Here is a 24,116-nt window from a genome sequence, read left to right as displayed (position 1 = left end):
ATATTTAGCATTGCTCAATTTCTAGAATAACTCTATAATTCCTCAGTCTGTTAAAATGAGCTTCAGGGGATCTTTGCTTGAGATTTTTTATTTTTTGCAGTAAGCGGGCCTCTCACTGTTGTGGCGTCTCCCGTTGCGGAGCACGGGCTCCGGACGCGCAGGTCCAGCGGCCATGGCTCACGGGCCCAGCCGCTCCGCAGCATGTGGGATCTTCCCGGACTGGGGCACGAACCCGTGTCCCCTGCATCAGCAGGCAGACTCTCAACCACTGCGCCACCAGGGAAGCCCTGCTTGAGATTTTTATAGTTAAGTCTGCAGCATGTCTAATACTTAAAATTCATTTTTGAGACCTCATTTCCTGAATAGACTTGAGCTCAAAAGGCTAATTCTTCAGAGGTTTTTTCCCCAAAATGAGTATTTTGCAATTTTGCCTGCTGCCCAAGTAAACACTGGTGTTGGGCTTGGAGTCACGTGGGAGTGGAAAATAAAAAAAAAAAAAAACACTTAACACATTTCACTCTTATTTTTTCTATAAAAATATAACTCTTTATTAAATAACATGCACAAATATCTAGTCATTTATTAAACAGATATGATTTAGAACAAGATTTAAAGAAATACAAATCCTCAGGTACAATTTAGTATCTTGTTCATGATATTTGAATAGTTAAAAAAAAAAAATCACTGATTAAACTAACCATCCTTTATTTCTCTTTCAGAATCCTATATCTTTTTAGGCATATACCCCATTCCAAGTTTTTTTTCTAGCATTTTAGAGCTTCAGAATAATCTTTAATATCAAGAGCCCTTAACTTACTTACTTAAGTATAAATTCCCATGGAGAAGGCATTCACTTTTTTTTTTTTTTTAAGCTATCCCGATTAGCTTCGAATGAGTCACTTTACAAAGGGAATCTGCAGAAGCAGCATCATGGCAGACAGGCTCCAGCAACTTGAGGTACCACTGAACAGGGTGAGAACTGTGGTTAGTACTAAAAAGCTGGGATGACTAAAATATGCCAGATTTCTGCTTGCTTAGTTTTTCTCTTCTGCAGCTTGTTCTGTTTGGCCAAACAGTGATTTTTTTTTCCGCACCCCCTTCTCTGGTTGAACCATCAGAACAAACTGCTGTATAAACTTACCCTTCTCATATTTTCTATGATTTCAATGCTCAATAATCTGTTTTTTTATTTTTAGGCAAAAGTATAAACAAAATTTGCATTAAGTTTTTCATATTAAAAAGTATTGCTTTTATAAATTAGTTTTTAATGTTCCCAGCCTTAATAAACTTAACTTCAACAAAACCAGTGCTTCAAAATCTACCCTGCCTTTCTTGGCCCCATTTATCCAATAAAAAAGGCCAAAATCTTTCATCTAAATTTCTAAAGACCACTACATCCAATCTTTATAATAAAGTCCTTGCACTGTGTATTTTTCACACGTGCTGCTTTATTGCGCATGCCAAGTACAGTATCAATTAAAATATAAACTGATGTAAAAATTCGAAAATCCCTAAGCTTAATATATACCTTTGCACTCAAAAACTTCAATCTTACATTCTTTCCCACTAGCTGGGATTTCCAACTTGCAAGCTGAATTTAAATAACTTTATTCCTCATATATTCTTTTCACTTTTCTCAATCAGAATAAAAAACACCTATTATTTTATAATTCAAGAAAGTATTGTGGAAAGTTCTGTAAATCTTATCTCATATACTTATGATCAATTTTACACATAACCTATCTTCTTTCCAAAAATGTTTAGTAAGTTTAACAGCAGGTTTCAGATCTGAAATATTCCTGAATATTTAATTTACATCATGTTACAGGAGAAACTGGACTTTTTCTAAGTATACTGCTAATTATTTTATTAAAAACAGCATACCAAATCTTATTTTAATTATAAAATTTTGAAAATTATATGTTTTGCATTTTGATACAAGGAAGAAATACAACATATTAATCAATATTTCATAATCATTGCAGAGATCGATCAGAATATGCCCATTTCTTTTACCTATTTTGACTACCAAATATCTCTTTTTTGAGTACTCAGTTGTTATTTTAAAAGTGCAAAGGTTATTAAGCTTAGAACATTATATTTAAGCAATGTAAAAAAGTTTTACAATGATTTAACATGACCAATAAAATTTATTAAACATATTTACATATATTCACAGATTCTTTCATATTTGAGTATTAAAATAGACATTTACAATTTCAGAATTTTCATTCAAAGGCATTTTTGGGGGGAAGAGGAGAACAGGCTCTATCGTGAGATGAAAAAAGAGCTGTTTCTTTGCATGACTAATTCTAAATAAAATGTCCAACATAGTAAGTCATAGGTACTATCCTGGGAGACTGGTATGAAACACCTTACACTACCGTCAGGCATCGCTATGGAGAGAATTAAATTATAGGAAGCATGCAGTATGGCTAAGTCACAGTCTCTACAGTTCTGTGATGGAAACAAGCTAACTCAGACACGCATGCCTTATTTAAAAGTCCTGCTACCTCAACACACTATCACTACACTCCATACCATACAAACTACAACTTTGGTCCTTAAACATCAGACAAAACAGTTTTACAATTATTTCTTTGTATATGTTTTGACTACCAATCCCTTTGTATACATTTTGACCATTAATTACAAGATTTACATCTGCACAATATGTATAAAATAAGTTATTAAAAAGGAAGACAATATTAAAACTTTCAAAAAGAAAGCTGTACAATTAACTTACAGATATAATAAACTGAAGAAATTTTGTGCCAAGTTTTCCTTCCACATTAGAAACTATTTGGTAGGAATTGAGCCTTTTAGTTTGCTGATCTGTTTTAGTAGAACTTGACAGAACCTCAACACCCGTGGTCACCTCGTACGTAGAGCACTAACAGCTTCCAGCGCCATTAGCAGATCCTCAGCTCCCTAAACATCTACCTCGTCTGCCAACGTGCTCCAACGCGATAGTCACCTTTCACCAATATAAATAATAGTTTTCAGTTAGAAACTGCTTGGATCTAAGATCCAAAATAATTCTTTTCATTTTTAATAAAATGACAGTGTTTACTACATCACCAACTTTAGTTGAACTTTACTAATAGCTGTGAAGGCATAATAGCATATTTTTGTCAAAAGGCAGTATTCCATAGTATAATACTCTTAAGCCTCACTCATTTAAAACACCACCACCAGGAAGTCACGGCTGCTATATAGGAGTCAATTCAAAGTCATCATTCACATCAACAAGTGGCACGTAAAACTCCTGGATTTCATAAATGCTGATAGATTTATAGGTGGCAGGATCGAGTTCCTGGAGTTTGAGCTGCCATTCTAACCTCTGGACGGCATTTAAAGCTGCAGCTTCATGTTGTTGCCTCATTAAAAGACAGGTCTATTTAAAAGAAGAGAAGAATTCAGTGATTATTTATTACAATTGCTTTGTTTAAAATTAATCTCATGCATCGTTTCTTTAGGGTGTAAGATGGATATACTAGGGTATGTGAAGCTTCTGAGTTACACGTCCATTTCTGGTTTACCCTGTCTGTATCCATACACCAAATACTTAAGGACCCACAACTTCACACTCATCTAACAGACTTTAATTTGAAACTGCTCTTTCAAGCAATAAAATTTCAAATTATCAGAAGAATCAAGAAAATCTAAGGAAAAGTGATTTTTGAAATGATTCAAACCAAATAATTTTCATTACAGATTACTTGCAAAATACATTTCTTCTCTTCTTGTTCTCCCCTCTTTCACATGCTGGAACTATAGCCAGACTCATACACTGGATAACAAATATGAAGATCTCCATTAGAAACTGCTTTTTCTCTGGTAGCTGCACCATGTATATGAAATTGGACCCGAAAAACGGAGGGGGGGGGGTCCTTTATCTTCCTTTATCTTCCAAAGTGCGACCTCATGAGGATTCACCACTAACTGGTCTTTCCTTTCCTAACCACTCCTCTCTAACACAGTTACAGTTTCTGTTTATGAAGGGGAAGTATCCAGTTAAAGTGAACTTCTAAACATACATACCTTTAATTTGTCAAATTTATCGTCCACATCTTGTAACCAAGACATGAATTGTCTTGCATTAAAACGATCCCTCACAGAAGTTTTACTGTCATCAGACTGAAAGAAAACATTAAAATTGTTGGATATTATAAAATAAAATAACCTACTTTAAAATCTATATGCCATTTTATCTTTTTATGGTATATTCTACTTTTAAAGGAATGATGAAACGTATACTTCAAAGAAAGATAACATAATCTGAATTTTAAAAATCTGATAAAGTATTTCCATACTGAGATTAGTTATTAGAATTATTAGGATGCTGGGTTTAGTTATTAATTAAATAGAATCCTACCAATCTGTGTGTCAAAAATGTCTCAGAAAGGCATGTCATATGAAGTGACATGCCTGTGACTTCTTATTAAAGCACAATTGATTAAGAAATTAATTTTAATGTTATCGTTTACCACATGTAGGGAGAAGAAAATGTTAAGGTGGGAGACAGGCCTTTGGGGCTGACATTTCTTCCAGGACCAGTCCTTTGGAGTGCTCACAAAGAAATTCTATACCAACTCTTAAGAATACCAGTTTTGGTATTCTTTTAAGATAGGCTATATTCAAACGTCAGCTTTGTATCTTACTGTGTAATCTCAAACTAATTACATACTCTTTCAATTTTCTATTCTGTGAAATTGGTAAAAGCACCTCTTTTAATCTTGTTTGAGAATTGAGAGTCACTAAGCCCTTGTTCTAACGCTTTGGCAATGGGAAGCACTGGGTCTGACAAACACCTGCTGCCGTTACTGCCGCCAAAGCTCTGACCACCAACCAGCACCATCGAGGTGGCATCCAGGCAACACAATCACACTACTCACATTCTTGGCTGTTACCACTTCCTCCTTGGTCTTCAGGTAAGACCTTTTGACTGTTTTAAATTTTATTATTGAACCTTTTTTATTATTACAAGTTTATTTTGAAAAGGAAGAGGTCTGATATGAGAATGGCTAAAGGATGGCCCAAGCCCCTACCCAAGGAAGCGGACTTGTCCCTTAGTCCCTCAGCAGCTATGCTCACCTGAACAAGCCTGCTCCTCAGTGGAGAGACCGTCTACCAACTGTAAAGCCAGCTGTACAAGGGTGGGTAACAGGCCCACAGTCATCCTCAAGACGATGACTAAGTTCTTCTGCCCTTCAACTATTAGGTGGCTTGTGGCCTGATCCTTTTTAGTCTCTGATTTGGGGATCATTCTGAGGGTTTACTGGGAAAATTCACTTCTTTTCAGAAATTCTCTTTATAACCCATCTGGGACTTCTGTTTTTTTTTTTTTTTTCAGGTGAGAAAAATAAAGTCCAGAGAGAACTAAGTAACTTTCTCTGTAATATACTGCATATACTTTGTATCTCTATAGTTTGTCTGATTTAAAACAGTATTTTCTAGTCTTTTTTGGTGATAATCCTTCACTGTCTGTGTTTATACTTTTATATTCTGTCTTATGACCAAAGAATTTCATTCTGGTTTATGAAGCACAAAAAAATTCTGAACAACTGATGTCTAGTTCTGAATTCACGTAATTTACATGTGGCAGTAAACTCTTTTCAAGCCGTAGCTAGTTTTCCACAGTTGTGTTAATTTGTCCCAACAACATCCAATATCCAAACAAAGCCTGGCCCTCTCTCAGCACTAGCACGACCTGAGCTCCACCTGTTGCCCTTTCTAGCTTCCAGCAGCTTCCACTTTAGAAGCAACTTACAAGTTATCTATAAAAAGCACTTTAGTGTGCAAGAGTTGTTTTCTCCTTTGAGCTTTACTGATTGTTGAATTCATGTTTCTTCTGAGGACCCAGATTACCAAAGGTGCCTGCTATCCTAAGAGCACTAAAGGCCATGGCTAGTCCTTTACCTGGGCGTCCAGCGGCACGCTGTACACTTCTGCATCCAGGAGAACAGTGCATGCGCTGAACGGCAGTGTCTGATTTGCCAGTGTTCTTGCAGCTCTGTAATGAACCCGAAGAACTTCCTGTTCATTGGATACAATGAGTTTTTCCTAGTTGAACAAAGAATTAAAAAAACAACAATTCTTCAACCACTTGTTCTTCAAATAAAAATAAAATCACTTAGGGCTTCCCTGGTGGTGCAGTGGTTAGGAATCCGCCTGCCAACGCAGGGGACACAGGTTCGAGCCCTGCTACGGGAGGATCCCACATGCCGTGGAGCAACCAAGCCCATGCGCCACAACTGCTGAGCCTGTGCTCTGGATCCTGCGATCCACAAATGCTGAGCCCGAGTGCCACAACTACTGAAGCCCACGCGCCTGGAGCCCGTGCTCTGCAGCAAGAGAGGCCACCCAATGAGAAGCCCGCACACCACAACGAAGAGTAGTCCCCGCTCGCCGCAACTAGAGAGAAGCCCGCGCACAGCAACAAAGGCCCAACACAGCCAAAAATAAAAATAAATAAATTTAAGAAAATAAATAAATAAAATAAAATCACTTAAAGTGCTAAAGAACTTCAATCTCAGAGCAGTTTTTCTTTCACAGTAAGCTTGAGAAATTTGAGAACTCCAAGGGTTCCAAAAGTATAAGCAAATTTCCTTTCCAAAATCAGCAGTCTCTTTTTAAAAATCATCTTAAAATGTACAATGATGGCTTTTAGTATGCAGTTATCCCTTGGTATCTGCGGAGGATTGGTTCCAGGACCCCCACAGATACCAAAATCCATGGATGCTCAAGTCCCTTATATAAAATGGCATAATATATGCATATAACCTACACACATGCTCCCGTATACTTTAAATCATCTCTAGATTACTTATGATACCTAATACAAGGTAAATGCTGTGTAAATTTGCCAGTGTGTGGCAAATTCAAGTTTCGCTTTTTGGAACTTTCTGGAATATTTTTTCTTGAGTATTCTGATCTGCGGTTAGTTGAAACCATGGATGCAGAACCTGCAGATATGGAGGGCCAACTGAACTCACCAAGATGTTCAACCATCACCACTAATTCCAGAACTTTTTCATCACCCCAAGAAGAAACCCCATGCCCATCAGCAGTCACTCTGCGTTCCCCTACTTCCCCTGACAACAGCGACTCTACCTTCTGTTCCTATGGATTTACTTATGAACACTTCACACAGATGGAATCACATGGTAACCTGGTCTTTTGTGACTGGCTTCTTTCACATCACATGTTTTCAAGGTTCATCTGTGTTGTAGCATGTATCACTACCTCATTCCTTTTTTTTTTTCCCCCCCCTCATTCCTTTTTACCACATTTTTTTTATCCATTCATCAGTTGATGGTCTTTTGGGCTGTTTCTTCCTTTGGGCTATCATGAATGAAGCTGCTACGAACACTCATGCTCCATTTTTGTTTGAATGTATATGTTTATTTCTCCTGGGTAAATAACTAGGAGTGGGACTGCTGGGTTATAATGGTAGTTTTATGCTTAACTTGCTGACAAACTGCCAAAATGTTTTCGACAGCAATTGTATCATTTTATATTCTCCCCAGCAATGTATAGGGTTCCAGTGTTTTCACATCCTTGCCCATATATGTTTTTGTCTGTCTTTTTTATTATATCCATTCTAACTGTTCTGACGTGATACACCATTGTGGTGGCAGCTTCTCTTTTAGAATGAATATTTCATAGCAACAAACACACTGTACTCTAATGCTAACTACAGTTGACCCTTGAACAACGTGGGTTTGAACCGAGCAGGTCCACTTATACATGGGTATTTTTCAATAAATACGTACGACAGTCCTACACAATCCATGGCTGGTTGAATCCATGGATGCAGAAATGTGGATACGGAGGGCTGACTCTAAAGTTATAAGTTAATTTTTGACTATGCGAGGGGTTGGTGCCCCTAACCCTCATGTTGTGCAAGAGTCAACTGTACTTGTAAACCTCTGACAATCACAGTACAATCCTGCCTTAATGTGTTAAGTGGGATCCAAAACTTCCACTTATGTAACACACAGTCACTCTTTTGTAAGGTTAATGCCAATATAGGCAATCCTCTGCATTTAGCAGATGGGAATTCCTGAGGTCCAGCTGCAGACCTTAGCCTGTCTGGAAGGCTGGGCTGGGAGAAGACTAAACATGTGGCTGGTCTTGTCCCCACCATGTTGCCTATTCACCCCTCAACTGACAAGAAATTTATCCTTCCCCCATTGGAGAATGCAGGCCACATTATATCCAAATATGCATTACTGTAGAGTTTTTCTGTATTTATAATTTAGTGAAAAGCTAAACAGACAGTCCTATTTTTTTTTTGCGTTACGCGGGCCTCTCACCGTTGTGGCCTCTCCCGCTGCGGAGCATAGGCTCCGGACGCGCAGGCTCAGCGGCCATGGCTCATGGGCCCAGCCACTCCATGGCATGTGGGATCTTCCCGGACCAGGGCACGAATCCATGTCCCCTGCATCGGCAGGCAGACTCCCAACCACTGTGCCACCAGGGAAGCCCTGACAGTCCTATTTAATCTGCTATAAATTGTTATGTGATAAATGACACTCAAAAGAGAAGAGTTAAGTCCAATACTTGTAATTTATGAATTTAAGTGCAAGTTTAAGGTGGGACTTTAAGTGATAAATATCCAAACACGTGGTCAGATACTAAGAAAAAATAGCTAGAAGGAAAAATACTTTCTACAAAGTTGGCTGGGGACTTCCCTGGTGGCACAGTGGTTAAGAATCGCCTGCCAATGCAGGGGACACAGGTTCGAGCCCTGGTCCAGGAATATCCCACATGCCGTGGACCAACTAAGCCCGGGTGCCACAACTACTGAGCCTGCATGCCACAACTACTGAGCCCACGTGCCACAATTACTGAAGCCCGCGCGCCTGCGTGCCTAGAGCCCGTGCTCCACAATAAGAGAAGCCACCGTAATGAGAAGCCCATACACCGCAAGGAAGAGTAGCCCCTGCTCGCTGCAACTAGAGAAAGCCTGCGCGCAGCAACAAAGACCCAACACAGCCCAAAAAAAAAAAAAAAAAAAGTTGGTTGTAGTCCTGCAGTGATAAAGAGCAATAACCAAAAATCTTTTTCACCATACAAGAAAGAAATACATTAAAAAAAAATCCATTTAGTTTATTTATTTTTGGCTGCGCTGGGTCTTTGTTGTTGTGTGTGGGCTTTCTCTAGTTGCGGTGAGCGGGGGCTACTCTTCGTTGCATTGCGTGGGCTTCTCACTGCGGTGGCTTCTCTTGTTGAGGAGCACAGGCTCTAGGAGCATGGGCTTCAGTAGTTGTGGCTTGCAGGCTCCAGAGTGCAGGCTCAGTAGTTGTGGCACATGGGCTTAGCTGCTCTGAGGCATGTGGGATCTTCCCAGACCAGGGATCAAACCCGTGTCCCCTGCATTACCAGGTGGATTCTTAACCACTGCGCCACCAGGAAGTCCCAGAAATACATTTGTTAAGTCAGACCCCCTCCCCTAAGATAATTAACAGAGATATGTGGCTTAACTGATAGCCTACATATTCCACTTTAGATCATCATTCTTAATGCTGTGTCTTTGAACTTCTAGAGCAGAGCCTCTCATACAATGTCTTCTGAGAATGGGCTATGCCTCTCCCAAAGTACTGCCTTCCTCTTAGTTCCTGGGGAGGCAGGTAGGATGCGAGGTGGCTCTGAAGTCAGGGGCTCTGGCTGCAAGATGTGTTCATTCATTTAGCACAGTATTCAAATGTTATCATATTCTATGGGAAAAATGCCCTCAGAACAGAGGTTCTTAGCCTTCGGTCCTCATACTCCTAAGAAGCCTCTGGACAGAATGAGGGGAAGGTCATCTGTGAACCTGAATGGGAAAAATTACATCTTTATTTTTGCTCACCTCCAACTGGCATTTCTTTCAATTATCAATGTAGGCCACAAACCACAGTGATGCCAGAAGTATTTGCAACTTTGTCATCCATAGAAATCACAACTATTTTCAATTCCTGTTATAGTTGTTGCAAGTATTGCCCCCAAGTTTTTATACTAATTTCTTCTTTGAAATTCCAATAGTCATTAGACCTGCTACGGTATGACATGTGATGGCAGCTCTTCCATGTAGAGACACCTGTGCTACACTACACAGCTGGCCAACTACCAACTAGTTCTTCCCACTGTAGAACCAAATGGCAGAGTTGTTTGTCCTCACACTGGTCAGACTTCTAAGTTGCTTTCTAGTTTTCTGTAATTCTAAATTGTTTGCTGGTGGATAAGTGGAAGGATGTGAGTCATTTTCACTATTAAAGTTCTGCAAATTACACAGTTCAAATGAGAATTCTAAACTGTCTGTAAGGCAGCACAGCTTTTGAAACATGGTTAGATGCATAGATGAATATATACCAGGTGACTTCACACATGCCTGATGGCTGAAACAGCTATTGATGTGGGTTATAGGACCTAACTTCTTACTGCTAACACATCGCACTGACGTGGGTCAGGCACAATGTTGTAAGTTCTGTTTCAGTGCTTCTTTTTTTTATGGCTTTTCTCTCTGTAATGCTATAAATTAATTTTCTTCATTTAAAAACATTATTCTGAGGAAAGGTTTTATATTTACCAGATTGTTACAGGAATCCATGGCACAAAAAAGGTTAAGAACCTCTACCCTAGGAAATCAATCATGTATGAAGGAATTGCATACAAGGTTTTGCTTGTATACGAATATGTGTGTATGTCTGTAAAGAAAGATCATAGCTTATATCACATTTGCAGAAAGTCCCTGACTCTCCCACAAAAAATTAAGGTGTTATTATTTTAGTCAATCCAAGTTACTTTGATGATATCTATAAATAATTAGATAGGTTTTTCCCCCTGTCATTTCATGCCAAAACTAACCACCAGAAACTGGAATACTAAAGCAGAACCTAAAAGGACCAATGAGCACAACCTTGGTACGAGTCTGTACTACAATAGCTGGTACCAAGCAACAATTCCAAAGCTTTGGAAATAGGAATTCACTGCTACAGTTCTGCAAATTTGACAAATGATAAGGAATTATTAGAGATTCTTATATCAATGTATCAAATATATACTGAACATGAATTGTAACATGGGAGCAGCTATCCTAAATCAGGCTTAAAAATTCTCCATCTTATTGCATGAGCACAAGATAAAATCAAACCATTTCCCAAAATGGCTTTAAATAAGGAAGAGTCACTAATAAAAAACTGTAGGCAATTATAATCTATTGTTAAAATACAGTTATCTTTGACATAAATGTAAACTTAAATATTTCTTACCCTTTCAATACTGTGTTGCAAACGAAGTTTCATCCTTACAACTTCCTGTTGTCGAAAAAGCTCTTTAAGCGGATCTGACAGGGAAGGTGGTGGTGTAATCTAATTAAAAAAAAAAAAAAGTTGAAAACATTAGATTTTATTTACACTAATCAGCTATTCCTATAAAATTAAAACTTTTTAGTGTATAACTTAATGAAAACAAATTCGATTGTTCTTTGAATTAAATAATATAGTAACAATTACACAACTGGTTGTGACTTCTCAATTTCAACTCTTTGAAAGAAAGCAGAGCATTCCAGAAAACTCAGATGTTTTAATTCTGAGGCCACAGCAAATTCCAAAGAGCACATTAGGACTAAGGCAGTTATTTGCCATACAGAGACACATTTTAGAGCATCAGTAAGTGATAGTTCAAAGACAGGGAGGAAGGAGTAACAAAAACACACAAAACACCAAGCAAACAGTCCTAAAGATGACAGTAGTCTGAGGGTATAGTAAGTGAAATCTCTCTGTAGACATGATAAACTCCAAACACTAAAGTGCTGAATTTTACATTTAGTGAATTAACTCTTTTATAAAAATACATGAAATTGTCTTTAATACAGTTGTCGTTTTCAAACTTTATTATATGTGGTAACTCACTTTGTCTATCCATGCTCCAAAAAGCTTATGTTTAGTTCATCTCTAAATTGATCATTATAGTGAACTGTGCTTTCTGGTAGATGTTGGAGGTTAAGAAAGCTGACTCAGGGACTCCTCTGGTGGTCCAGTGGTAAAGAATCCGCCTTCCAATGTGGGTTCGATCCCTGGTCGGGGAACTAAGATCCCACATGCCACGGGGCAACTAAGCCCGTGCACCGCAAACTACAGAGCCCACGCGCTCTGGAACCCGCGTGCCACAACTAGAAGCCCGTGCACCGCAACGAAAGATCCCGCATGCCTCTGCAAAGATCCTGCGTGCTGCAACTGAAACTCAATGCAACCAAAAACAAAAAAACAAAACAAAAAAAAAGAAAGCTGACTCAGTCTATGCATACACTCAAGCGTTAATATAAAGAGACATCCAAATATGGCAGTAACTGTCTGTGATCCCTGAATAGTCTCCCTTTACCTCTTGGAGTATCTATATCCCCCCCAAGGTTTTAATTACTGTCAGCATATTAGAGTGAAGTAACAAAGGTTATCTCAGCACATTTTGGCACAGTTTAATAACTCTGGGGACTCTTCTGAAGGGGGAACAAGCAGATACTGTGTGCTTCCTGATGTGGTGCTACAGGGATTAGGCAATACTATACAGGAAATACTCTTGCCAAAGACACAAACCTGGATCCAATCAAGACTCTATTTATAAATAGTAAACGGTTTATAGGAATCATGGGGAATTAAAAACATGTCAAATAACAATCAGTTGAATCAATGCAGAAAATTCTACAATACCAATAACTTACTGGGGCTGATCATTTTTCAGTTCTCTAACTGCAGTAATGCATTTGATTTCTGTGTCTGTAAACTTCTTTAAATTTCATGAGAGGCAAGAGTAGAGTTTGGTGCTATTATTTTAGTTTTGCGAAGTCCTACGGGCATCCTTCAAGCAGCTCAGAGGACAAATATCTACTCCTTTGAGACCGGAGTGTCAAGAGAAAGCTTCTTTGAGAGGGTTATGCCTGAGCTCTATCTTAAAGGAAGAGCCAGAGCAAAGAGTTAAGAGAAATGAGTTGTGGGGAAGAAAGAAAGGGAAAGAAGGGAGGGAGATAATTCACACACGAGAGGACAGTACAATCACCTGCATGAGAACACTCTGGTATCAGGAGGCAACTGCAGGCTGTCCTGAGTTCCTGGAACATCAATGTGAGGGCAGGAAGGGTGGGATACAAGGGTGGAGAGGGCAGCAGGGCCCAGTAATAAAGCTTGTAGTCTGTTCTGGAAACAGCGTTTCTTCAAGCATGACCCACAGAACACTGGGTGCATAGAGACGATTTACTGGAAACGGTTCCAAGAACAAGTAAGTTTGGGAAACACTGTATTATATGTACTTATTTAGGTATCTTGTAATTAGCAAATTAAATTTTAATAGTTCTCAGAAGTCCTACAGTGAAGAAATCTATTTATTTTTAGATAAATGGTGTTTCCCAAACTTATTTGATCATGGAAAACACCCCTCTCTCCCTACTGGAGAAGGTATTTAATTAACATACTGTGGAACACATATTATTTGTAGCACATTAGGGTAAATTTTGTATATAATGGGGAACCAGTGGAAGGTCTTAATAGCTCACTGCTATATTTGGAGAAAAGATATTAGGGGGACAACACTGTAGGCAAGGAATTAAGGAAACACATCACTGTTACACTGGTGTTAGATGAGGAGGGAGTGGAAGAGATGGGGGTCTAAAACTGCGGGTAACTGACTGATTTAGGATAAAGAAGAGGGAGCAGGGCTTCCCTGGTGGCGCAGTGGTTGAGAGTCCGCCTGCCGATGCAGGGGACACGGGTTCATGCCCCGGTCCAGGAAGATCCCACATGCCGCGGAGCGGCTGGTCCCGTGAGCCATGGTCGCTGAGCCTGCACGTCCGGAGCCTGTGCTCCGCAACGGGAGAGGCCACAACAGTGAGAGGCCCGCGTACCACAAAAAAAAAAAAAAAAAAAAAAAAAGGGAGCAGCTGAGGACCTGTAGGTCCTTAGCACGAGGACTGGATGGCTAGTAATAGAGACCACAGGAGGGGGCACAAGGAAAGAGAAGCAGGTTTGGGGGCAAGTTCAGTGCTGAAATGTTGAGTCTGTGGAGCTATCCAGTTAGCAAAAAAGAAGCCGAGGAGAGAGGTTTGGGCAAAATACATAAATTTGGGAATTCTCAACATATATCAATCTATAGAGAAGTATCTATATGGAGACTTTTGAGGAAACTTTCCTTTTGCTGTTTTCCTCATCTACCTGTAAGTAAATCAGGCAAGGAGATTTTGTCTTTTTTAGCATCTGTGAGTCCCAGGAGTCTCTAGAACAGAAGCTCTCTTGACAGCTTCCTCGGGATACCCTTTCCCCTCATCCCCCACACCTCCACCCCTCTGTAGGGTTTCTGTGTATACCACCTTGTGACAAGTCTTTTTCTTTTTTTCCTCCCCCTGTTCATTTGAGTTTTGAGAACCTGACCTAAAGTTTTATTTTTCTTCCCTTTATTTCCTCTGGAAAAACAGCAGCATTCTGGCTAAATTTTAAGTAAAGCATGTGATAGAAGAATGAACATGTAAGTGGACTCTGGAGACAACGTACCACGTTTATTAACAGGTTCTATAATCAGATTACATAGACAAAGTGAAGAAACCACTTTGACAAAAAGGCAATTAGCAGACTGAAAGGAAACAAATGGATAAAATATTGGTAAATACGGAAAGTAATGTAAAAAAACAATTTTTGTTATTCTGGCCTTTATTATTTTTCAAAAACTAAGTTTCAAATAAACTAGTTTTAGTCCAATAAACTCAAAAGTACAGCTTTTTATGAGCAAAAGGTGGAGGGTTCGCATATTAGCTCTAGTAAATGTGACCCTTAAAGTAATTTTGAGCTGGGTAAAATAATGGCAACCTCTTAAATCTGCACAATGTTTTAAAGTTTTCAATGGGTTGTGGCATATACTATTTCAACCTGCTTTGAGGTGGGGTAGACATTATTGTTTTACAGATATCAAAACTAAGGATCAGAGAAGTGAAGCGAATTCTTCAAGATCACACAGGTGGTTTGCAGCAAAATCTAGACAAACTCATGCATGCTACTTGAAAGTCTACTAGTTTTTCTACTACATTGTACTGTGTGTTTCTCTACTTTAGTAATTCTCACTAAAAACAAAGAAAAAATTCCCTACTACATCCAGAAACAATTGTAAGTTCTGTTTATAACCCCTTTTGAAACAACACTTGATTATGACTAAATTCTAATTTAATTAAAGTTATATCCCCAGAACTGCTGCAAGGGGATTAACCTTGTATCACATCACCTTTGCAGGAATAAGCAAAGCTGATAGTAAACACAGGCATGCATAACATATACACAAATATGCATCACGCTATATACACGTGTATACATACATATACGTATCAGCAGGCAGACAGTGCTAAAAGGGCAACCTAACACGGTTTATTAGAAATTGTTTTTAGTGAAACAGTTTGTAAAAATTTCAAATTTAAATGTGTTCTTTATAGCTTTATCTATATTTCAACCCTATGATACAAACATAGTTCAGTTCAAAGTTCTTATCCTTTAAGAAGAAATAAAGGAAAAAAGGAAATTATTAGCTTTATATTTTTTGAATCATTAACAAATTATCTTGCTGACAATTTGAAAGAATGACAAATTTATTTGCAACTCTATTCTTTTAAATCTACTACTGTTTACTATTAGTAGAGTAATATCAAAATCTCTGTCCAAGATTTAAAAGGCACTAGCATCAGGTATATTCTGTGAAAGCGGGAATAAAGAATCACCATTCCTCTGTCTGACCTCCTCTGAGCTGGGCTTGGAAAGACAGAACATGTGCAAAGGCAGGCTGTGAACCGGCAGGGAATGGCCTGGGGACCACCGAGTACAGCAGGGTGGTAGCCACAGCCAAGCCTGCATGGGAGGACCATGTATGCAGGAGTGGGGACTTAGCTTATAGAAAACTGAGTCTTCTTTAGAAGATGTTTAACCAGGTAGTCATGAATCAGATCTGAGTTTCAAATAAGGAATCCAGACAATAAGCAGACTGACTAGCCTAGAAGAGACTGGACTAGAACCTATGGCAGCTGCTCAGAACGTCTGTTTTGCTCATTTCTGATATCCAGTTAGCACTATGCTTAGCACAGTTATGAATTACATGCATATGCAATTTTTGAATATCTGATTACGCTATATTCACATGTGTGATAATGCAGTAGTCTAAGGAGGTCATGAGGTCCCTGCATGACAGTGGTAAGAAAGAAGAGGGGAAAGGAAGTGAGATGAATCAATAGGACTTAGTGACTGATGTGACAGGAAGGAAGAGGGGAGAGTTGAGTTTTGGGTTCCCAGCCTGGGAAGTGAGATAACAGATAATGATGGTAACTGAAGCAGATGGAGCAAAAAGAGCACTTCTGAGATAAGATAAGCGTGTTTGGTATCGGACATAATGATTTTAAGGATATTGTGGGACATTCAGGAGACGTCCAGAAGCAGCTAGACACATGGTTATGGAAATCAGTAGTGTATTAAGGGCTGAAGATAGATGTAAGACTCATTCTACAAGAGATCAAAAGTGTCGTAACCCTTAATCGGATTATAGCTCAGAGGGAGAAGCAGACATGTAAACAGTTAACTGCAACATAACAGGGGAGATATAAGGAAGACACAAGCAATTCTTTGACAAGACCTTGCACAGAGGTGATATCACAGTGGGTACAACCGATGGAAGAGGAGAGAAAAGTGGGCCCAGCGAAAACGACATTTTGCATAGAGGGAAGAGCACTGCCAAAGAACCCAAGTAGTGAAACAAGAGATTCCAAAGAAGAGTGAGTTCAGTTTGGCTGAAACACTAGGTGATTTGGATGAGTGGTGAGAAGATGAAGCAGGAGGGGTAGACTGGGGTCAGACTGTGAATGAATGATTACGCTGGGCTTAGATATGGGTTTTATGTTGTGGGCAATGGGAAGCCAACTAATCACAGCTGAGATACTTCAATAAGGAAACAGCTTTTTATTGCTTTTGAAGGGAAATAAATTTAACAACAAGAGAGAATGCTCCAGTAGAAAGAAACTAGGAGAAAAAAGAAGTGAAAAACTTGCTGCGACCTTGAGAGTGAGATAAAATGACGAGGGCCCTAAACGAAGGCAGTGGTAGAAGGTACAGATTCTGGAAGGTAGAATGGTCAGAATTTGTTTTCTACTGTGGGTGTCCTCACTAAAAAACACAAATTTGTTTTTAAGGGAGCGGGTGGTAACTCATTCCCTTTTGGTCTGTGTGAGGTCTGAAGTGGGAGTGGGCGCGTGGTTAGACCCTCCCCCAAAGAACGCGGGGAGCCCAAGGTCACATTCCTTCCCTGAGGGTAGACTCCCCGTTAGCAGCTCCCGCAGGTGCCCTGAGTCACTGTTGCACCTGCATTTATTTCAGTTCACCAGCTTGCTCTATCCGCTTCCGATTCCCTCACAGACAGGGATTGCTCACCGTCTCAGAGTCAGCTTCCTGGGGAAGCAAGCCCATTACAGGTGCCTCAGGTCGTTTAGGTGATGATGCCCAGGACACACCTATATTTGAGTCTAGAGATCAACAGAGATGATATGGCTCAACAGAATTTTTTGGGACTAACTGGTGTGTGGAAGACTGCTGAAGCCACAGAAAGAGACAGGACCTCACTGAATGAAAGGTGACTGAAAATTTAATTCCTGGAGAACTCTGATGTTTAAGGAGTGGGTAGAGGAGCCATAAAAAGATAGAAAAAGATTAGTGAGGCAAGAGGACCAAAAGAGTGCACCATCATGAAAGACCGGGGAGTGGGGGGAGTTTTATGAACAAGATGGTCACGATATCAAATATGACAGAGATCAAGTAGAAAGAAAAAGGGAGAGGCCAAACAATCAGGCAATTACAAGCTCATTGGTGAGCTTTGTCAGTGCACATAACGGTGACGGGAGGAACAGGAAGTGACAGAGAGGAGACGTCAGGCACACACCACTCTCCAAGCTGTGGCAGTGAGAGAGGCTGAGCTAGACAAACTGTGACAGGCAAGGGGCAACTTTTTTCTCCCTGGGATGAAGGAGACCCAAATATGTTCACAGTGGGTGGATAAAGGCCAGTGGAGAGAGAAAATTTTAAAATATATTAGCAAGAAGTGTTTTCATAGAGGAAGGTTCCAGAGAAGACTGGAGGGAATGGGATCAAAAGCACATGGAAAGGAATTACCCTTCAGAGAAATAAAAGTATAACTCCTTAGGGTTGAAAGAAAAAGCAGGTAAGGAACAAAATACCATGGACCAGTGCTGTTCAGTAAGGTAGCACAGCCTACACACGGCTACTGAGCACAGACTGACACGTGGTTGGTCTGAACTGAGACATACTGCTAGCCCACTGGATTCCAAATACTCGGCACCGAAAAAAAAAAAAGATTACAGACTATCTCCGTAACTTTTCTATATTGATTCTATTTTGACACTGAAATAGTAAAACTAATTTTGCCCGTTCCCTTTTACTTTTTAAAATGTGGCTACTAGAAAATTTAAAACTATACATGACTTTCGTCACATTCCTAGTGAACGGGTTGCAGGTGTGTATCAAGTGAGGTTACTTACTGTGGGGATGCAGATCTTGCTTAAAGGGTTTCCATCCAGGAGATACGATCCATTAAATGTCACATATTCATCGTAATACTGAGGTGCTTGAGGGATAACACTACACAACAATTTGCGTTTTTCTTCGATTTTTTTCCTTATGTGCAAGTATTCAAAATACGGATTTGCTCTCTCTGAACTGTACGGCTGGATCTCGTCTAGTTTCAGAGAGTCCACGATGGCTGCCAGAGACTGCTGAGTTTTCTCTTTTGCTTGCAGTAAAGAGGGACTTGCTTGCACAGGCTGAGGCACACGTGACACTTTCCTTTTCCGCGGGTGGTGAATCTGAGGATCATCCTCCTCAGTTAATCTTATTCTTCCTCGAGGAGATGAAGACTCAGTATCTTTGTCTGCTAACAGTGTACAGGTGGCAAGAATCTGTTTGCTTTGATTTGCTATTGTATTTGCTTTGTTTCTAGTCATCCTTTGAGGAATTTGGTTTTCAGTTTTATCATCTTCAGCACTTTCTTCTAATTCTACTTTAACTAAGTGTCCATATCTGTGCATTTCTGGTTGACCTGGTTGTTGTGAATGGTTTTCCAGACTCGATAAAGTACTCTGTTGTGATTCTTCATCTTCTATGGAAAGCAAACACTTTTCACTTTCAGGACAATGTTTTGGATTATCCTGTTCATTCAGGTTTCCTTTTGGCATCCCTGCATTCATTTCACATAAATCAGAATCACACTTATCATTCAAATGAGTCAAAACCAAACTCTCCAGTTTGTTTTCTTTTTCATGTGAAATAACCTGAATATCAGAAGTGCTATTTTCAGCCTCATGGCCACTGGAAGACTTATACATCAGTTTGCTAAATGCATAATGTGTATTTGGCTGGGAAGAGGCATCACTTCCATTAAAGTCCTTTTCTGATGGTAATACAGGCAAAGTATTAGCTTTCTCAAAATTCGGTGCTGTTTCTTGAACAGTGCTTTCAGAGAACACTGGGACAAAGGCATCTGTCTTCTGAACATCTGTTAGGATAAAAGTATTCTCCATATCTTTTGTAGATTCATTATCAGTATCTAAAACAGAATTGATAATTTGAATTGCATTTTTCTGTTGTAAAATACCTGGTTCTTGATTGGCAACATACGACAAAGATCTAGGCTTAGAAATAGATTCAGCATCTGAAAGTGATTGGCTGTGAAAAGAGCAAGGTTGCTGTGAAGGGAGAAAGGATGCTGGATCCTGAGCACAAGTGTTTCCTGGCAATTCAGTCTGGTGCAAGGATACAAAATCAATATTCTGTTCTTTCAATATTTTGTGTTCAGAGTTACAAAAACCCTGAACAGAGGAATCTTGATCAGATGTAGTAGAATTTGGGCAGATGAAGTCACTGGCGCTTAATGCCTCCCGTCTATCAACAGGTATTTCCCATGATTTACTTTGGATCACACCAACCTGATTAGACGGCTCTAGATACACAGGACTGTCCATCAAAGTGCCCACTGCAGCAGTGCTCTTGATACCATTTGTATCAGCAGAAGTGTATTTGCTGTTTACAGATCTAGTTGGAGAGGCTGCAAAACTGGAATGTGTGTTAGACGCACTTGAAAGTTCTCTTTCAGGCACATCCGAGGGTACCTCAGGTTTGGGAGAAGGACAAGCATCTCTTGGCACAACTAAGCCATCTTGACCGCTTTCTTCTGATATTGTTTGGAAGTGTTTTGTATGTTCGCAAATGACAGATGGCATGCTACATCTTCGAACTTCTGCAGTTGGTCTCCCCTCATTCATAACTAGTTTAGCATCTTCTACCGAGGAGGACCGGAGATGGGCTGTTGGAAGTCTGCTCGTATAAGATGCTTTAATCCGCTCTGGTAGTTCAGTCAGGCTATCCGACTCCCTCTCATGAAGGGCAGGAGATTTGGCAATTGACAAAAACGGTGACTGGGAAAAGGACATTTGGGAATCTGAACCCTCTAACATGAAGTCTGAGTCATACTCCACTGGAAGCCTTGGGGTTGTCACTGTAGTATGGCAAGAATCTTCTGAGCTAGCCACCGAAATCATGGATACGGACCTGGAGCTGAGACCTGGCTTTTCACTTTCTGATCTAGGAGATCTGTTTAAGCTATTATCTGAAACAAAGGATGACTTGCCTAAATTCACTGTATTTTTGGTGTCGACAGATTGTGATCTGTTACTTACAGCATCTTTGCAACGTTTCTCCTTGGTATAAGCATCAGTCAACTCTGAACTCTTCGACCTAGTAAGTTCTTTATTTTTGGACTCAGCTGGTACATGCTTTGTTTTTTCTTTATCTTTTACTTTAAGTTCTAAACAATTACGATTTCTCAACCGTTCCTTTTCTTTTTGCTTAATCTTTTCCTTGTGTTTTCTGTGCCACTGCTCTATTTCTAGGTCTTTAAGGCTTAGCATCCGCTCAAAGCTGGTCTGCATTAAGTCATCATTCACTAGCCTCTTTTCTTTGGGTCGAGTATCTTTTGATGCTGGTGATGACTTAGGTTTAGGCTTATCTGCTTCGGGTTTTACTTTGAGTGAACTACTTAGTTGAACTTTATCCTTGTGTTTGTCTCGTTCTTTGTATCTGTCTATATCTTTATCTTTTTTGTCTTTTTCTTTTCCATCAGGAGTTCTCAAAGGCTCATCTTTTGTTTTTTCTTTGAGAGAGAAAGTTTTTTCATGTTGTGCTTTATTGCTATCTGCTATACTTGACCTCCTCTCTTCCTGGAACTGTTTGGAGTTAGTTATATTTACATTATCTCTAGATTTTTCCTTTTTATCTACCTCCCTATCTTTTTCTTTATTTTTGCTTTTTTCTGATTTAGTATACTCAGTATTATCTGATTGTTTTTTTTTTTCCATCAAGTGCTTCTCTTTGCTCTCTGCAGGATGTCTCTCTTTTTCAAGTTTTTCTTTGTCATGTTTCCTATCTATCTTTTCTCTACTTTTCTCTCTGTCATCAGTTTTTTTAACGGTAGTAATGTTTTTTATCTTCTCACCTTCTTTATGGCATTTTTCTGTGTGATGTGAATATAGCTTGTCTTTTTCTTTTATTCTGTCAACACATTCACTAGGATCTAACCTGTCTTTCTCTGACTTATGCTCATGTTTTATCTTCTTCTCTTTTTCAGAATTTTTTCTTTCAGCCTTCTCAACATCCTTTTCTTTACTCTGAAACCGTTTCTCAGATTTTTCCTTACTTTCTTTCATATGCTTTTCTTGTTTTTCAATTTCTATTTCCTTTTCCACTGAATGTAACCCTATAGACTCTTCACTGGCACTTATACCTAAAGAACTGAATTCTGTTTCTTTATCAGTTGGTACATTCTCTCTCTCATCTTTCAAATCTCTTATTTTTTCCTCCCTAAAAGATTTCTCGCTTTCCTTTTTAATCTTTTCTCGTTCTTCTTTAAAGTTCCTCTCTTTGGAGACATGCTTTTCCTTGGTTGATTTATCATCTTTTATGTTTTTCTCCAGCTTTGATTTTTTTTCTAATGTTAGGGACTCATGTTCCATACTTAAAAATAGATCTTCAGTTTCATCACTTTTAAAAAAATTCTCTTTCCAAAATTCTCTATCAAATTCCACACTCCGCTGCAGCTCTTTAGCACCATCCCTATTTTTGTATTTTTCCTTTTCACCTTCAATTTCTTTTTTATGCTTTTCTTTTTCCCTTTCTTTATGTTTTAATTTATGCTTTTTTAATGTTTTACCCTCTTTATCCATTTTTTTCAGCGTGCAATCTGAGTTTTCAAATGTTGGACTGTGATCTTCATCCTTTATTTTGGCATTTGACTTTTCACCAAATTCTAAGTGGAAATCTTTCTGATGTTTGTTTTTTTCCTTATGCTTACAAGATTTTACACTTGAACTTTCTGGCAAGAATTCAGATTCTATATTATCATACCGAACAAGATCAGGCTGTAATGACATTTCAGAACTTCCTGGTGATAAACATGTCTTAGAATGTTCTTGTTTTAGTGGTGTTGACTGCTTTTCACTGAGTCCACAAGAATGTTTGGGAGATTTACCAGTGGAAATATGAAATAAATGTAATGAAGTATCATCTTTTGGACTAAAAGATTTCCTAAAATTCCCCTCCTCTCTGGTCTTTTCTGAACAATCTAGTGCAGTATTAACTGTCAAGTTTGTTACTCTGGTATTTTCTTTCCCCTCTTTTTCTTGCTTCAGCTCTTGGTTCTCTTTATTTTTGTTCTGGTTCTTTAATTTTCTTTTAACTTTGCCTTTCTGTTTGTGTTCATTTGAAACTCCATATTCCTTTCTGGTCTGTATATCAGAATTCGATGTTTCAGGGACAGAACATGGAGCAGAACACTTTTTGTTCTGAAGAATTTCTTCATCTGAACTTTCAGAACTTGAATACAAAACCCTAGATGGCTTTTGTTTTTTACTTTTAAATGATTTAGGATAGAAAGCTTTCTCCTGTTTTACAAATAAGCTACTCTTTTCTACTTGAGTCTCGTTCTCTCTTCTCAGCTCTTTCCTAAGAATGCGCCTGCCATCGATCATCTTGTTCACTGCTTCCTCCTCGTCATCTTTGAACTCATACTCATCAAGGGCACATGGAAGAGCTGCTTTACTGGGAACTATTTGTTTACTTTCACAGATGAGAGAGTCTTTCTCTGTCTCAGAGTCAATATTTTCATCAACACTGGAAGGATTTACAGACCGAGCCTCTTCAGAATCTAGAATAAGAAAGGAAAATCTGCTGTTAGTCAAGAGACAACTGTCAGAAAAGTAAGACTGAGAGAAAAATATAGCATATACATCAAATATTTCGAACAATTCAGAGAAAAAAATCATATTTATATGTAAATAATACAACAGCAATATGTAAGAACTCTGCTACAGTTTTGTGGAAAAGCCTGATAAAGAATCTGCTTCAGGATGACACCCCGTGACACTTCTAAAAGCACACAATACACTGGATTTACAACAGATACCAAAAAGACGTATCCAATATTAAAATGTATGTATAATATAATGAAGAGGTTCATAACTCAGGGGACTGGATTCAGGAAAACACTGGCTACTAATGTCATGTTAAAAAAAATTTCTTTTTTGGCTGTGCCATGCGGCATGTGGGATCTTAGTTCCCTGACCAGGGATGGAACCTGCCCGCATCCCCTGAAGTGGAAGCAGGGAGTCTTAATCACTGGACCACCAGGGAAGTCCCCTATAAAATTTTACATATATGTACATTTTCTTTTTTCCTGGAGAGAGAATATTTAAGTAGAATTCTTTGATGCAAAAAAGACTAACAATCACTAACTTAAAGGGTTTATAATTAAGTAAACATCACAGATGGTTTTGTATGCTTCAGAATTTTATTAGTAAAAGCATAAAAGAGCAAATGATTCCCATAAAGGATAGAACTTGAATAAAGGTGAATGGTTTTAACTATACAAGATACATGACTATCTGCTTTACTATCCATTAAAAAAAAAAGAAATATATCCCCCAATTACACAGTCAAGATTATAACAGATAAATTGAATAGATACATAATTAGAAAAAAGCTATTTTATTCTTTAGTTTT

General features: G+C 38.9%; 1 protein-coding gene across 5 annotated transcripts in view; it reads right to left on the bottom strand.

Annotated features, from left to right (window-relative positions):
• Positions 1 to 520: 520 nt before the first annotated feature.
• ANKRD12 (ankyrin repeat domain 12) overlaps positions 521 to 24,116 on the bottom strand; it is a 114,718-nt gene continuing 91,122 nt past the window's right edge. For 4 of the 5 annotated variants that reach the window (XM_067699692.1, XM_067699691.1, XM_067699693.1 and 1 more), the window contains 5 exons: positions 18,548 to 23,262; positions 11,259 to 11,357; positions 5,923 to 6,066; positions 4,045 to 4,140; positions 521 to 3,397 (listed from right to left, as the gene is read on the bottom strand). In XM_067699692.1, the coding sequence (XP_067555793.1) occupies positions 3,212 to 3,397; positions 4,045 to 4,140; positions 5,923 to 6,066; positions 11,259 to 11,357; positions 18,548 to 23,262 (5,240 nt within the window). In that variant the 3' untranslated portion in view covers positions 521 to 3,211. The remainder of the gene's footprint in view (positions 3,398 to 4,044; positions 4,141 to 5,922; positions 6,067 to 11,258; positions 11,358 to 18,547; positions 23,263 to 24,116) is intronic. The other variant, XR_010933137.1, reaches the window with a different exon arrangement.

Source organism: Pseudorca crassidens, chromosome 12 (genome assembly GCF_039906515.1).
Source record: "Pseudorca crassidens isolate mPseCra1 chromosome 12, mPseCra1.hap1, whole genome shotgun sequence".
Classification (NCBI taxonomy): Eukaryota; Metazoa; Chordata; class Mammalia; order Artiodactyla; family Delphinidae; genus Pseudorca; species Pseudorca crassidens.
This window is presented reverse-complemented; position numbering and strand designations above follow the sequence as displayed.